The sequence below is a fragment of the Monodon monoceros genome, unplaced genomic scaffold (assembly GCF_005190385.1).
Source record: "Monodon monoceros isolate NGI ecotype Baffin Bay Population unplaced genomic scaffold, NGI_Narwhal_1 Super_Scaffold_18, whole genome shotgun sequence".
Lineage (NCBI taxonomy): Eukaryota > Metazoa > Chordata > Mammalia > Artiodactyla > Monodontidae > Monodon > Monodon monoceros.
Window position 1 is genome coordinate 74231088 of NW_021703774.1, and position 14339 is coordinate 74245426.

Here is a 14339-nt window from a genome sequence, read left to right on the forward strand (position 1 = left end):
GGAACTCGGATTGTTTTTCACACGACTTGCGATTTGTGAGTCGGAAATAAACAGTTGCCTCTAAATTAATTGCATTGGCTGAGGCTAGTCACGAAATTCCCTCATAAGCACATTTTCCTTTTACCTCAAAACATCGCTGGCACCCCAAAAGTATCCTTCGAAGGACTCTGGCCTCTGATAAATTTTACGGGCAGCGAAGCCCTCCTTCCTTTGGGCCCAAGGGAAGCCGCCCCACAGCCCCTCCGCCCCACAGCCCCTCCGCCCCCTCCTCCTGGCCCTGCAGCGATGCACAACAACTATTTTCCCCGCCAGGAGCACACTGTGTCCACGCGCTGCTGCGACCTCACTGATTGGTCGGGCTCCTGGTAAACAAGGAACAGGCAGCCAATGGGAGGGCTGTGCACGAGGGCAGCACGAGCCTCCAGGCCAGCGCTCGCGTGGCCCTGCCTGCCGGGCTACTATATAGAGCAGTTTCCGGCTCTTAGTTGTAACTCTCCTTTCGTCTCTTCAGGCGGTGTACTTTTATCCTTTCCGCGGAGATCCGGGGCTCTCTTCCAGCTGTTGGAGGAAAGAAAGAAAAGGACGGGTTTATTTTTCTCTTGAAATCCCTTGGCCTAAGCCGCAGCTTACAATTTCTGTGGGCATCTTATCGAAAATTTAGTAGAGGATTGAAGAGTGAAATAATTTTAACTTATTGCTAAGGGTCCTTTGATTTGGGGTTCTGTTTTTCCTCCCTCGTTTTTAACTCTTAAGCCAACTCAGCCCAGTTATGGTGATGTTCAAGAAGATCAAGTCTTTCGAGGTGGTCTTTAATGACCCCGAAAAGGTGTACGGCAGTGGGGAGAAGGTGGCTGGCCGGGTGATAGTGGAGGTGTGTGAAGTCACTGGAGTCAAAGCTGTCAGGATCCTGGCTTGCGGAATGGCCAAGGTCCTGTGGATGCAGGGATCCCAACAGTGCAAACAGACATTGAACTACCTGCGCTACGAAGACACGCTTCTCCTGGACGACCAGCCAACAGGTGAGTGACCCAGCTGTTTGCTGGAAGGTGAAAGCTGATTCGAGAAGAGAATTGATACGAATAAATGGAGCCTACAGTGTAGATTCTAAGTTGCTCAGGTTGTGTGGTTTGCATTTTGTGTGGCTTCCTTATCTTTTTTAGTTTTAACTTGCAAACTCCTCCCACCCCCCACCCAAAAAAGGGTGATGTGTGCAGTTTCTTATGGTGCTGTGTTCTGTAGGTGATCCTGAGGGATGTTGCCTTAGCTATTGAAAGATTTTCTGTGTGCGTAACTTGTTTATTCTGTTTGCTTCCTGTTTGAGATGATAGTAGCTTAAGTGTCCTGGTTGAGCCTTTTTGAGCACTGCAGGGCTTTGCAACTTTTTGGCCCAATGAAATGCATCAGAATCTCTCGTTTAAGAACATAAGGGATGAAAATGGGGGTTCTACAATACTCTTATATGCTGCCCAAGAATTCCATATCGCACAGATGCATTTTAAGTGTAACAAGAAACCTAATGGCTACTCACTTTTCTCTCCCTTCAGGTGAGAATGAGATGGTGATCATGAGACCTGGAAACAAATATGAATACAAGTTTGGCTTTGAGCTTCCTCAGGGGTATGTATCAGCTAAATGCATCTGTGGACTTATCTTCCCCTGCTTTGATCACTTACTCTTCTTGGAGAGCATTTTTAAATTAATTGTTTCTTCTTTCTTGATAAAGGCCTCTGGGAACATCTTTCAAAGGAAAATATGGGTGTGTAGACTACTGGGTGAAGGCTTTTCTTGATCGCCCCAGCCACCCAACTCAGGAGACAAAGAAAAACTTTGAAGTGATGGATCTAGTGGATGTCAATACTCCTGATTTACTGGTGAGGTTCATTTTAAGATTCTATTTTTCTGGGTTTCAGGGATAATAAGTCAAGTGTCTAGGGCATTAGAGTGAAGCCCCTCAGGGAATCAAGTCCTAAGTCATCAGGGTGGGAGGGAAAGCTGCCTATTCTAAATTAGCAGTGGCAAGGAAAGAGAAGCAGAGAAAGGATCTCTAGGAATTCTCAAAACACGTTTTTCTTCTCCATTCTACATAGGCACCTGTGTCTGCTAAAAAGGAGAAGAAAGTTTCCTGCATGTTTATTCCTGATGGGCGGGTGTCTGTCTCTGCCCAAATAGACAGAAAAGGCTTCTGTGAAGGTAAGGATCTAGTGCTTAAAATGGGAGACTATTAAAACAGGAACTGTGGGTTTGGGGGTGAGGGCAGGAGACAGGGACAGATGAAAAGTCATCAACTGTACTAAGCATCAGTTTTCATCTTTCTTGTTGCTAGGTGATGAGATTAACATCCATGCTGACTTTGAGAATACGAGTTCCCGCATCGTGGTCCCCAAAGCTGCCATTGTTGCCCGCCACACTTACCTTGCCAATGGCCAAACCAAGATGCTGACGCAGAAGTTGTCATCGGTCAGAGGCAATCATATCATCTCAGGAACTTGTGCATCATGGCGTGGCAAGAGCCTTCGGGTGCAGAAGATCAGGCCTTCTATCTTGGGCTGCAACATCCTTCGAGTTGAATACTCCTTACTGGTGAGTGGGTGGGGCTGGAGAGAGAAATTGTTCATCTGTCAGAACAATAGTGGTGTTTTCTCCAGATCTCCAGTCTAACAAACCACCGTCTTCTTTTCTAGATCTATGTTAGCGTCCCTGGCTCCAAGAAAGTCATTCTTGACCTGCCCCTGGTAATTGGCAGCAGGTCAGGCCTCAGTAGCCGGACATCCAGCATGGCCAGCCGAACCAGTTCTGAGATGAGTTGGGTAGATCTAAACATCCCCGATACCCCAGAAGGTGAGCTAGACCTAATGTCTGTTCTTCCTCTCTGGCCTGCTTGGGTTTGTAAAATTGGTGATGGTCAAGCATTCCTTGGCCAGGCTTCTTATCCCCATACTTTCTCTCTCTAGCTCCTCCTTGCTATATGGATATCATTCCTGAAGATCACCGATTGGAGAGTCCCACTACTCCTCTGCTAGATGACACAGATGGTTCTCAAGACAGCCCTATTTTTATGTATGCTCCTGAGTTCAAGTTCATGCCACCACCTACTTACACTGAGGTGAGAATTGTCATTTTACCACTACATTTGCCCTAAGCCTACTATAGGAAGTTGACTTGGAGGAATTGCTAAACTGGGTTGTTCTTTTAGTTCTCACCCAAACTAAAATGTTTTCTTTCTTCCTCCCAGGTGGATCCCTGCATCCTCAACAACAATGTGCAGTGAGCATGTGGAAGAAAAGAAGCAGCTGTACCTACTTGTTTTTTTTCATCTCTCTTCCCGGACTCGTACTTTTTTAGAGACTCAGCAGTCTCTACAGTGGGGTACCGGTCCACCCCAGCCTCTGACTCTCCAGTGTAGGAGGTGATCAGCATGCAATCTCCTGGGCTTTAATGGGTGCACACTCGTCCTCAGCCAGTGAGATGTGATACGGGGTATTTTGCTGGATGGGTTTAAAAACATACTAGAAAAATTCAGGCCAATCCCATTTTCTTAAATCTCTTTGAAAATTGAGGCATTTTCAGTAGTTTTGAATAAGGGGTAGAAATGGCCTCCTGGCATGGTCTTCCCAGTGTTTTATGGAGGGGATTATAGATTGGTATAACAATAGACCTTGAACCTCTGCCGTGTAGAGGAGAGCCAATTTAGCAAACCAGGAAAATGAAAAGGAAAAAAATCACGGCGAAAACTTTGGGAAAAGGATGTTCTTAAAATCGTTGTTCCCCTTTGTTTGTACACTTATAGAAAAAAAAAAAAATCCCTCCAGAGCTGATTTGGTTTGGACTTTGGAGTGAGCTTCCCACGTGGATTAAAGGGAAGAAGCTCAAAGGTTGTCTTTGTTCAGAAAGTACTTTAATCAGGTATAAAGCGGTAGTAACTGTACCCCACCAAAGGTCTTAAAAGCCATTTTTAGAGCCTATTGCACTGTGTTCTCCTGTTGGCAAACATTTTCACGTGGGAGAATGTGTTTTTCTTTTCATCTGACTCCTTGGAATTGATTCTGAGGTGATGTTCTTAGCACTTTAGTTTGTGTCAAATTTGGGATTTTTTTCCTTTCTCAAGTGTAAGCTAAAACTGGTCTACTATGTCTCTAGGGGTAAGCACAATGACAAAAAAAAAAAAAAGTGTTACTGCTTTTGAGACTTTGTCCCAGTGTACAGAATTCTGCAATTCTGACACTCTTAACTATATGAGAAGGGTTGCTGCTATCAGCCTTGCCCACTGTGACTTCTCCAAACCCAAGGAGGAACTCTAAATCAAAATGCCCCAACACTGTGATCAGAGCATACAGATGTTGCCATGAGAAACTAGAGGGCAGGTCTTCACAAAAGCTGTGCGGGCTCCCTTCCTGCCCAGTGTTAGGAGACAGGGATGTTGACAGCCCCTCTCTCACTGCAGCCTCTAGCACTTGCTCAGTCTCCCTCAGCCTTAGCACTTTGTTCACTGTCCTGTGTCAGAGCACTGAGCTCTATCTTCCCTTTCCTGAGAAAGTATGTGGGCTGAAGGTGGTTTCATTCTTCTGTTGTTTTTTAATTGTATATCTTTTTGTATGACAAAAACTATATTTTGTACTTAACCAGATATATTTTTTCACCCCAGGTGGGGGTATTCTTTGTAAAAAATAAAATAAAGTTTTTTTTAATGGCAAAAGAGTTTGTTTTCTGGTCTCTGAGATGGTGTTGAAGACGTTATTAGAAAGAAAATGTGCCCAAAGGAGCTTTCCCCCTACTTCACAATTCACATTGTTGGAAACCTTGTAGAGAAACCATTTCCTATTGACCGTAATGAATATAGTCAGAATGCGGGTTGGTGGGGTGACAAGGGAAGGAATTTGAGCTACATTGTCTTTTGTCGAATTCACTAAAGAACTGTAGTGGGATCTTCTGGTGGTCCAAGCTAGTTTTCTACATCTATAGTTAATCATTACTAAATTCCTTCAACTTTGGAGTGCATGAAGCTTTGATTTTTGTTTTGTTTAATGAGCTCTTGAAATACAGGGAAATGAAGTTTGTGAGGGGATTTGGAAGGAAAAGGTTATGGGTCTTTTTCATAATTTGGTTTCATCATAGTTTCTTCCCAGTATAAGCCTGGTTTATATGCAGGAAGACATAATACAGGACATAAGGATTTAGAGTTAATGACCATCAAGTTATTTGAATGCAGCTACCGTTTTTTTTATCTCTGCAGCTCCCATTACAGTTCGTATCCAAGTACATGATCATAACGTAGTAAATGTTTGCTGAATATTCAAACCAACCCTCATTCCTTATGATATGCTTCAGCAGTTTCTGTTACTTCCTTGTACAGTAATAACAGATTGATGGCGCAATTTCACCTCTAATTGAAATGATTTTTATTCCGAAAGGAGTGACTAGGAGTGACTAGTGATGAGAAACCCCGAGATGGCAGAGGTTAGCGTACGTTCTGATTTCTGGTTCATTTAAATCTGCAGACAAATCTAGTCCTAGCCCTTATTTGGGGGTTCGCTTTTCTATGGACCTCCACATAGTAATTCCAGACCTCAGGCTCCTGGAATTTCATAAAATCAATGTAAATTGAACAGAAAGTAGGATTGAAAAGATTCTTTTCCACTTCAATCTTTGTCTGCATCTATCTTTCATTCTCAGTAGCTCTTTTGCTCTCTACTGGCCGTTGTCGTTTTTTTTTTTACCAAGGTGTCAATCTCTAGCTCTGCTGCCATGGTGACTGTGACCTTTACTCTCACCTCTGCCTCCTTTTCTTACCTGTTCAAGAATTTAGTGCCTCCGCCCTTTTTCAACTCTGTGACCAGAAAACTAAGTCAAAGTTGATGGAAAAGTTTTTCTGGAGCTTGTTTTGCAGGGACTGGAGGGATAGAGCAAGGACAAGAGCAGGCCAGAGGGCAGGACAAAGAGATGGAGAGACCATGGAGCACAAAAGCCTGGTTGTTTGTGTATACAGCCTGGCTACTGGTACGTGATATGAGAAGGGGATGGAGAGGGTAGATAACTTACACCCAAGGTCTGATAGAGATTTGATCCTTGAAGGGCCAGAACATATGCACCTCCTCCTGATACCCTAATACCTCAAATCCAGCACTGGCCAACAGAACTTTCTATAATGATGGAAACGTTCTATATTTGCCCTAATATGGTAGCCACTATCCACATGTGACTAGTGAGCTCTGAAATGTGGCTACTCTTCCTGATGAACTGAATTTTTATTTCTGTTTATTTTAAATTTAGTTAGCTCCCTGTGACTAGTGACTGTCATATTGAACAGCACAGCAAAATCTGAGGAAGGAAGGAAGCAGCTATAGCTGTTCATCCAGAGGAAACGCATCCCTCCCTTAGAGCACAAAAGTCTCCACTGGACTTCCTTTTGCCTTCGATACACAACTTCTACCCCACCCCAGGACATCTGCACATAGGCTTGCTTAAGTACTCTTCCTTAGGTCCCAGCCCAGCTGTTTCTCCATTTAAGTGGGTGGATACCTTGGGTCTTCCTTTCCTTTGCACTTCTCATATGCCTTTTAATTTTTAAAGAGCTATAACCTACATGTACAGCCATTTGAGGAGATCCAGTTCTTAGTATCATTTATTCATTAGGCCCAATCTGGTATAGGAAGATCTGAGAGAAGACAGAAAGAAAACTAAAGAGAGAAAAGAGCTAGAGAAAGTAAAATTAACAAGGAAAGAACAGATACTTCCACAACCAGGATCCTTGGCTACCTTGATAACTCTGAACAGACTGGAAAAACAAGGATATAACTTGGGTTGAGGCATCGGGAGGGAAAAGTATGGAGAGAAGATCTGACCAAACACCTGGTCAACAAAAAACAATCACCTAAGAGCTGAAGGTTATGAAGCGGGGTAAAAGAGTTACTTTTGCCCAGTTCTTTCAGTAGTATACAGACCCCTTCCTAGTATTTTTTCCTCGGACTATCTCTAGGTGATGGAATGCATAAGATGGATAAGGAGAATGTTTTACTGACCCTCTGATGGCCTCTGTCCCAAGCATCCTGACCTCAATAGTTCTGGAGTGGAAAGAAAGAAACTTTTGCCCCATTCTCTGTTCTGACTCTACGTTCAATTCCATTTCCAAAGCTGAAAAACTCCCTCTCAGAGATGACTGCAGAACCAGGGCTGCAGGTCCTGGCCCAATAGGTGAGTCTATAGCCTAGAGGAAGTTCAGGGATCAGCCTCCCTATACTATTAAGGAGAAATAGTATAGTGTGGTAATTAAGCACAATACCAACTGGAGCCAAACTATCTAAATTCAAATCCTACTTCCACCACTTAACTAGCTGTATGACCTTGCAACTTGTTTAACCTTCTCTGTGCTACAGTTTATCTGTAAAATGGGAAAGAGTAATAGTAACAACCTTAGAAGTGAGGATTTTAAAAATATATGTGGGGAAGGGAGGCGCCATGGCGGCGGCAGGAGCACATGTGGCGGCTTCGGGGCCCGCGTGGCGGCTGGCGGGGCTGCGGGAAGAAGACGCTCCCCGCCCGCGCCCCAAGCTGTGAAAAGGGGTCATGCACCCTCCTCCCGTCACCGTGCCTTCATTTCCAGCCGCCCCGCGCGGTTTATCCCCACCTTCTCAGTGATGATTGAGGCTGGATTTTCATCACTTTCAGTTATTTCCAGAATGCAGCCACTTTTCCCAGTTCTGGGGGAGAACACTGAACCCCACTTCTGGATGTTCCCAGCCACAGACTGTGATCCACATCCAGTGAGGAAACTCCACTCTTTGTGCAACTACTAAGTGGCTACTGACTGGCTTCTGACCAACAGAATACAGCAAGTCATGGGAGGCACTGGAAAGAATGATGCTGACTGAACCAGAATATCCATGATGCTTTAGAGATCAGTGACCTTTGAAGACGTGTTTGTAGAACTCACCCACAAAGAGTGGGACCTGCTGGACACATTGCAGAGAAATATGTACATAGATGTGATGCTGGAGGACATACATTGTCTCATCTTCTGGCAAAAATCGTGACCATTAAAAGCAAGAAATAATATCCAGGCAAGTTATTTTCCTGGTGGTCCAATGTAGCTGTAAGAAAATAGTAAAGTTCTTTAAGTGTGAACCCTGGTCATCCACATGTGAAACCTGGGAATGAGGAAAAATGAAAGGCATTCTCACACAAAAGCTGAAGGAGTTCAGTACTATAATACCTACTCTTCAAGAAATGCTAAAGGGAGTACTGGAGGATGCCAGTAACTTGAGGCCATATGAAAATATAAATTTCTCTGATAAAGTGTTCCAGGACTGACGCCCTCCTCAACCCCAGCACCTAAAACACGGATTTGATTGAACTAACCTGGTGATGAACTGCTTCCCAACTAGGATGTGACATCTGATTTCTCACTGTCTTCAGCTCCTGTGTTCATGGCTTGCCTCAGCATATTGGAGGCACTTATGTGGTTCCTCAGTGAGTTGTGTGCCTTCCAAGGCCAACCACTTGTTGACAAAAACGTAACTTCTTTACTTCTTTTGTGAATACGTGGCCTCACAAAGGCTGAAATATTTAGTGAAAATGTACTAAGGACATAATTTCTTTTTCACTCCCTGACCTACACTCTCAGTCACTGAGGCATGTGGTAAAACAACAGGGAATCAGAGTCATGGTCATGACTTGGCTGGGTCAAGTTCTAGGCCATGTGGGAAGACTCCTCTCTCCTCTGAGAAGAGACTTCTGCTTCAACCAACAGGGAGCAGCTGCTCTTATGGTCTGAACTGAAACCCCATAAATTCATATGTTGAAGTCCAGACCCTAGTACTTCAGAATATGACTGTATTTGGAAATAGGGCCTTAAGAGAGGTGATGAAGGTAAAATGAGGTCATATGGCTGGGCCCTAACCCAATGTGCTGGTGCCCCTATAAGAAGAGAAGATTAGGACACAGACATGCACACTCAGCTCATAGAGGAAAGTCCATGTGAGGACACAGCAAGAATGTGGCCAGGGGCTTCCCTGGTGGTGCAGTGGTTAAAAATCTGTCTGCCAATGCAGGGGACGTGGGTTCAAGCCTTGGTCTGGGAACATCCCACATGCCGCGGAGCAACTAAGCCCATGCGCCACAACGACTGCGCCTGCGCTCTAGAGCCCGTGAGCCTCAACTACCGAAGCCCATGCACCTAGAGCCCTTCCTCCGCAATAAGAGAAGCCACTGCAATGAGAAGCCTGCGTGCAGCAACGAAGACCCGACACAGCCTAAAATAAATTTTTTTAATTAAATGAAAAAAGAAAAGAATGCGGCCATCTGCAAGCAAGGGAGGGAGGCCTCAGAAGAAACTAAACCTGTGGACACCTTGATCTTGGACTCAAAGCCTCCAGAACTGTGAGAAAATTAATTAAGCCTCCCAGTCTGTGGCATTTTGTTCTGGCAACCCTAGCAAACTAATACAGCTTTATTTCTCCTTAAAAAAAAATGTATATATATATATATATATATATATATATATATATATATATATATATGAAGAGTTAAAACAATGGCGAAGTTATTGTGCTTGTTATCTAAAATAAAAGAGGAGGCATATTCACCACCACTGCCTTGATTAGCTCACTCCCAGGCATGTCCTCAAATTTGTTCCTCCTCTCTGACCTATCATAACTAACACCACTCTCTCTTTGCTCCTCTTGATTCCCTTCCTGTGTTGGGGTAGCAAAACAGTCTGAGAAGAGGTCACTGTACAGAGGCTGACTCACCCTGTAGTTAATTTTGTGGTGGGAGAGGTGGCCCACTATTGGGACTCCCACCCCCAGGCCAGGACAGGCCCTCTGCACACCCCCATGGTATAGCTCTGGGACCACTAGAGTTTTCTCTCTCATACTCCCAGCGTGCTTTACAGGCCTCTGGAGTAACTCTATCACCTTCTGGGAATTAATTAATTGAGCTTTCTTAACTTTCCAGTATACAACTCCAGAGGCAAGCTTCCCACCATTTGGAGTGATGAACTGAGAAACAGAGAGTGCTGTTTGTGACACTACAAAGAACTCCCAGACTCCTTATTTGAAGGTATTGCATCTCATTTGATTTATTTCCCTGAGGTGGGCTAGACTGAGTAGCACAAAAGCCAGTGGAGGCCCCACTGATGAGGCCCAATTTAGCCTATTTAGGCTATTCCTGTCTTGTCCTGACCTTTCCCTTGGTGTGACCCTGCTGTGCTTTCTATGGAGCCTGTTATGAAAAGGTTGGACAGACTGAAGACTGGGATTTTTCTGACTACCAACTGATTGGTCATCTCCAGGCCATGAAGTGATGGAAGAAGGAAGAGGAAAGGCAGAACATGGGGACAGAATTGTGACACCCATGGGCCTTGAGTCCTGGAATGTAAGCAAGGTCCATTCTCATTCCCTTTTGGGTGATGGAGCTGCTGACCACCTCTCCAAGTCAATCAGATGGTCGGTAAACAGGTTCTTGGAAATGTCTGGCTGGGTACCCAGCTAAGATATTTTTAACCTCATGGACAGATGGACAGGGGAAGGATTTCAGTTGCTGGGAGGGGAGGCGGGGTTCAGGAGCGTGAGAACTGTGTTTCCCTTATATGGTTCTGTGGCTAAAGACCCCTCCCTCTCCAGTTTACCTGTCTAAATTCTGACTTCCTCCTTCATCTATCCAGGCTCACAGCTTCCTTCCTTCATCTCCTGTTCTCCCATTTCTCTCTATGCGTGGGCTTTCATGCTTGTCTCATCTTCCAACTCTGAGGAATCTTTGGTTTCTGTTCCAGACCCCAAGATGTTTTTAGCTCCATATCCCTGAAGATCAGGGAAAAGGTGGTTGGGCAGGGACCAATGGCTCCTTCTCTCCCGCTGGAGAAAGGTGTCACCTGCCATTGGTACCCAAAGGGCTTCTCTTCAGTTCTACCTCCCCAAGCTGTCCTGCAGGAGAGCTCCATTCTCCCCTGTAACCTCATGAAGCTCACTGCCCCCAGCTCTTGGGAACAGAATTTGAGACCTTGGAAGTCCAGATTTGGGCCACATACACCTTTGGGAAGTGGAAGAAATGTTGATAGAGGTCAGAGGCAGCAAACCGAGGGCCCATAGGTAGAATCAGCTTGCAGGCATTTAGAAACTTGTATAGCTTCTTCCTAAATATTTGAATTGGTTGTAAACATTAAAAAAACAGAGCTCACTAAAATCTATTGTTCTGGCTTCCCTTAAAAAGCAACCACATTTGGTAACACTGAGCCCACATTCCTTCATGGCATCAACCTGCTAGAGCTAAAAGGGTCAGGCAGACTTGTATCTGCCAGTTCTCACCACTCCCTATTGCATTACACTCACCTGCTTCACTCCTTTATACCCTTGGCTCTTGTCTGGTGTTAAGGTTTTTGCCTTAGGTTGTCACCTCTGCTCTAAGTAGAGCTTCTTCTCAAATATTTCCTCTGAAGGACCCCTAAGATTAGGGAAACTGAATTTTCCCCCGGGCTTCTGGAACAGTCCAAAGTAGCCTGTCACAAGCCAGAAATGTCTTTGAAGTACCCGTTTTATGTTTAAAAAGTGCAAATTTTGATTCACACTGCATAATATATTTGTGTAATTTTAGTATAAGAATAATTTATCTTCCCCCAGCAAATCTTAAAAGTAAAATTGACATTCTGGAAGGTGTGTAGTCTGTGGCTCCAAATATTCCTCACCACATCACCCATTGATAACCTAATTTAAGTAGCATAATGCTAAAGACATGAGGCAAAGAGAGACATGGAAAGAAAGACGTGGTTAGAGAGTCAGAAAAGGAAAGGAATCTGAAAGACAATAAGAGAGTCTGAGTGGCAAGCTCTCTTTCTGGCTCTCAGCCACCCCTCCTGACCTGGCCCAGTCCAGCTCCTGAGAAGTTTATAAACATCCCTGATAGCTCTGGACAGGTGTTAGAATGGTGGCTCAGGATGGAAAGCAAGTCTCAAAACAGGAGCCAAGTAAGGGAGAGGTGAGGGGCCAAGAGCATCCAAGTATGGTCAGACAAGAAAGACTGTCCAAGGGCCAAGAGAGAGGCTTGGAGACAGGAAGCAGAGGGCTGAGAAAAGGACCGGTCAGCATTTGGCCTTCCTTTCACTGACCCCATCTTTGTTTCACATCCTCTTACCATCTCTGCCCAAGAAAAATGAGGTAAAAGAGTTACCTTGACCTCCTTAGTTGACGGAATTTCCCCTCTAGAATGGCTATTTCTCTGGCCATAGCAGAGCATAAGGAGGATGAGTACCAGGGCTTCTTTCCCTGTCCACATGGGATTTCATCTATTCTCTCCAAGATAGGAAATATCCCAGATCTGTGTCCGTGACTCAGGTTAGTTTGTCCCCCCAATCCTTTTGGGTAAGGCAAAGACAGGTCTAACCTCCTTCCTATTCTAGCACTATTAAGGCTGCCCTGAGTGTAACAGAGAACGTAAGACACAGGATTTGGATATTTCTCCTTGTCTATTTTATACCAAGGGAAATGGAATTAGAGAATGGAGAAGATTCAAGGAGAGGCAGGGATCCAAGTCTTGGGAACCTCAGCCCACAGCTGAGAATTCCAGGAGGAGTAGAGGTTTGAGAATGAAGAACAGTCCCAGAGTCAGAGGTCACCGGGGCATAGCCCCTCCCTGCATTGGTCAGGACTGGGTCTGAGGAATCCCTGGATTCCTTCCCCCCAAATTTTGGGTGCCCAGGGTGATCGCACTTAGCCTCTCAGGTCCTGCAATTAGGGTTGGATCACTGTCTTTCCACTGACTCCCATTAGAGTTGCAGGGGGAACCTCCCTTCCCTCCGGAGTACAAAATGGCAAATTAAGTCCTGTTGGGGATAAGGCAAATAACTTTCTGAGGCGATACTAGGAAACTAGAACTTGTTATTTCCCACTTTCTGGTCCCAAATGACCTTGGGGAAAAAGTGAGTCTCAGTAGGGGAAAGGTCAGTGGAGAAAGGGTCACCACTGGTCTGGCCAGATTAGCTAACTGAACTATTCCTGTCTAGCTCATTTCTCTTCTCTGTCCTTTGGCCAGACATGCTACATGAGGGGAGATAGGGAGGACCTGCCCCACAGGCCCCTTCCTCAGTCAGAAATTCCTTGGTGGCCTGCTTGATTTGAGTCCTGGCTTGCTGATCGTGACCTTGAACTCTGCTGCAGGGGTGTCTCCTTCCTTGCTAGTTAATGGACTTGCTGATCCTTCTGCTATTTGGGCTGAAGCAGGTTCCTGGAAAGGACTGGCTAGTTGCCTGAGGTATGTTTAGCCTGCCCAGCTGAGAATAAGGTGGGGAAATCCAGCAGACGGAATGAATTCAGCAAAAGCTGGACACATCCTGACCTTTGTTCTCAGAACCATCTGGATTCTTGCAGGTGGATCAACGTCAGCTTGAAGGATTTCCTAGTGGACATCTAACTCAAATTCTCTTTCATACATGAGGAATTTGACGCTTGGAGACTACATGACTTTCCCAAGGGTACAAAGCTATGGAGTGGTGAAACTAGGACCATAAACCAGTGCTTTGCCCAGTTGAGATGGCAGCTTTTCCCTTTGGCTTAGTTCTTAAACTAGCCTAGGCCTACAAACCACCCTTCGTTCCTTTCAAAGTTCAAACAGCAATAAAAACGAATTGAGGAAAATACATGTCTTTACCTCACCAACCATGGGTGTCCTGTCCACCCAATATTTGACCCTCCAATTTTCTTTGGTCTCTACTCCCAATCTTCTAAACTGCATGCTATAACCAGGTCTCTCATTCAGCCCTCCCTCAAATCACTTGAGTCCCTGAGCTTAAATTTGCAGACCCCAATCTCAAGCTTCCTGCCCGAGGTGGGAGGGGACCAGTAGGCTAGGGATGGAACATGGGGTATGGAAGGAGAGGATTCTTGACTGAGAACCTACCCTGCCTGGGGCCAGAGCAGCCTAGGCTGTGGGCATGGGAGCAATCTATTCAACATAAGCAGGCACGCAGTCCAGGGCTGAGCAAGAACCACGTGGGGCCTCTCTAAATGTTTGCAAGTAGTGCTTGGACCTCTACCCTTTCAGGTGGTCCTCCGGAGGACTAGCAGCCCTGACTCTATTTACTGAGTCTTAGGCTTCTGCCTCAGCCTGCCCAATAGAACCTATGGAAAGTAGGGGAAAGGTCAATGGAAACAGTCTAGCTCATTCCTGGAACTGTTCCGGAATCTGGGGAAGCTGCTGGGTCCCCTGTCTCTGGCTTTGTTCAGCAAGGTCACCTGCCAGGAAGGGCAGGAGGCCAGATAGGAAAGAGTCCAAGAATGGTCTGGTCTCTCTGACACTTTGTCTTTGAGGAAGTACAACTGATCCCAAGAGGCCACTCTAACCTTTATCCTTCCCCT

The 14339-nt window shown here is 45.3% G+C and overlaps 1 protein-coding gene across 1 annotated transcript; it reads left to right on the forward strand.

The window, feature by feature from the left end:
- Window positions 1–466: 466 nt before the first annotated feature.
- TXNIP (thioredoxin interacting protein) lies at window positions 467–4205 on the forward strand. The gene is made up of 8 exons (XM_029228966.1): window positions 467–1019; window positions 1545–1617; window positions 1724–1871; window positions 2088–2190; window positions 2324–2580; window positions 2682–2838; window positions 2952–3103; window positions 3233–4205. The coding sequence occupies exons 1-8, from the start codon at window positions 770–772 to the stop codon at window positions 3266–3268; spliced, it is 1176 nt and encodes a 391-aa protein (XP_029084799.1). The 5' UTR covers window positions 467–769; the 3' UTR covers window positions 3269–4205.
- Window positions 4206–14339: the final 10134 nt, after the last annotated feature.

Coding starts and splice junctions, on each gene's coding strand:
- TXNIP (XM_029228966.1), top strand. CDS start 770: ATGGTGATGTTCAAGAAGATCAAGTCTTTCGAGGTGGTCTTTAATGAC. Junction 1,872..2,087: donor TCAATACTCCTGATTTACTG/GTGAGGTTCATT, acceptor CATTCTACATAG/GCACCTGTGTCTGCTAAAAA. Junction 2,191..2,323: donor CAGAAAAGGCTTCTGTGAAG/GTAAGGATCTAG, acceptor TCTTGTTGCTAG/GTGATGAGATTAACATCCAT.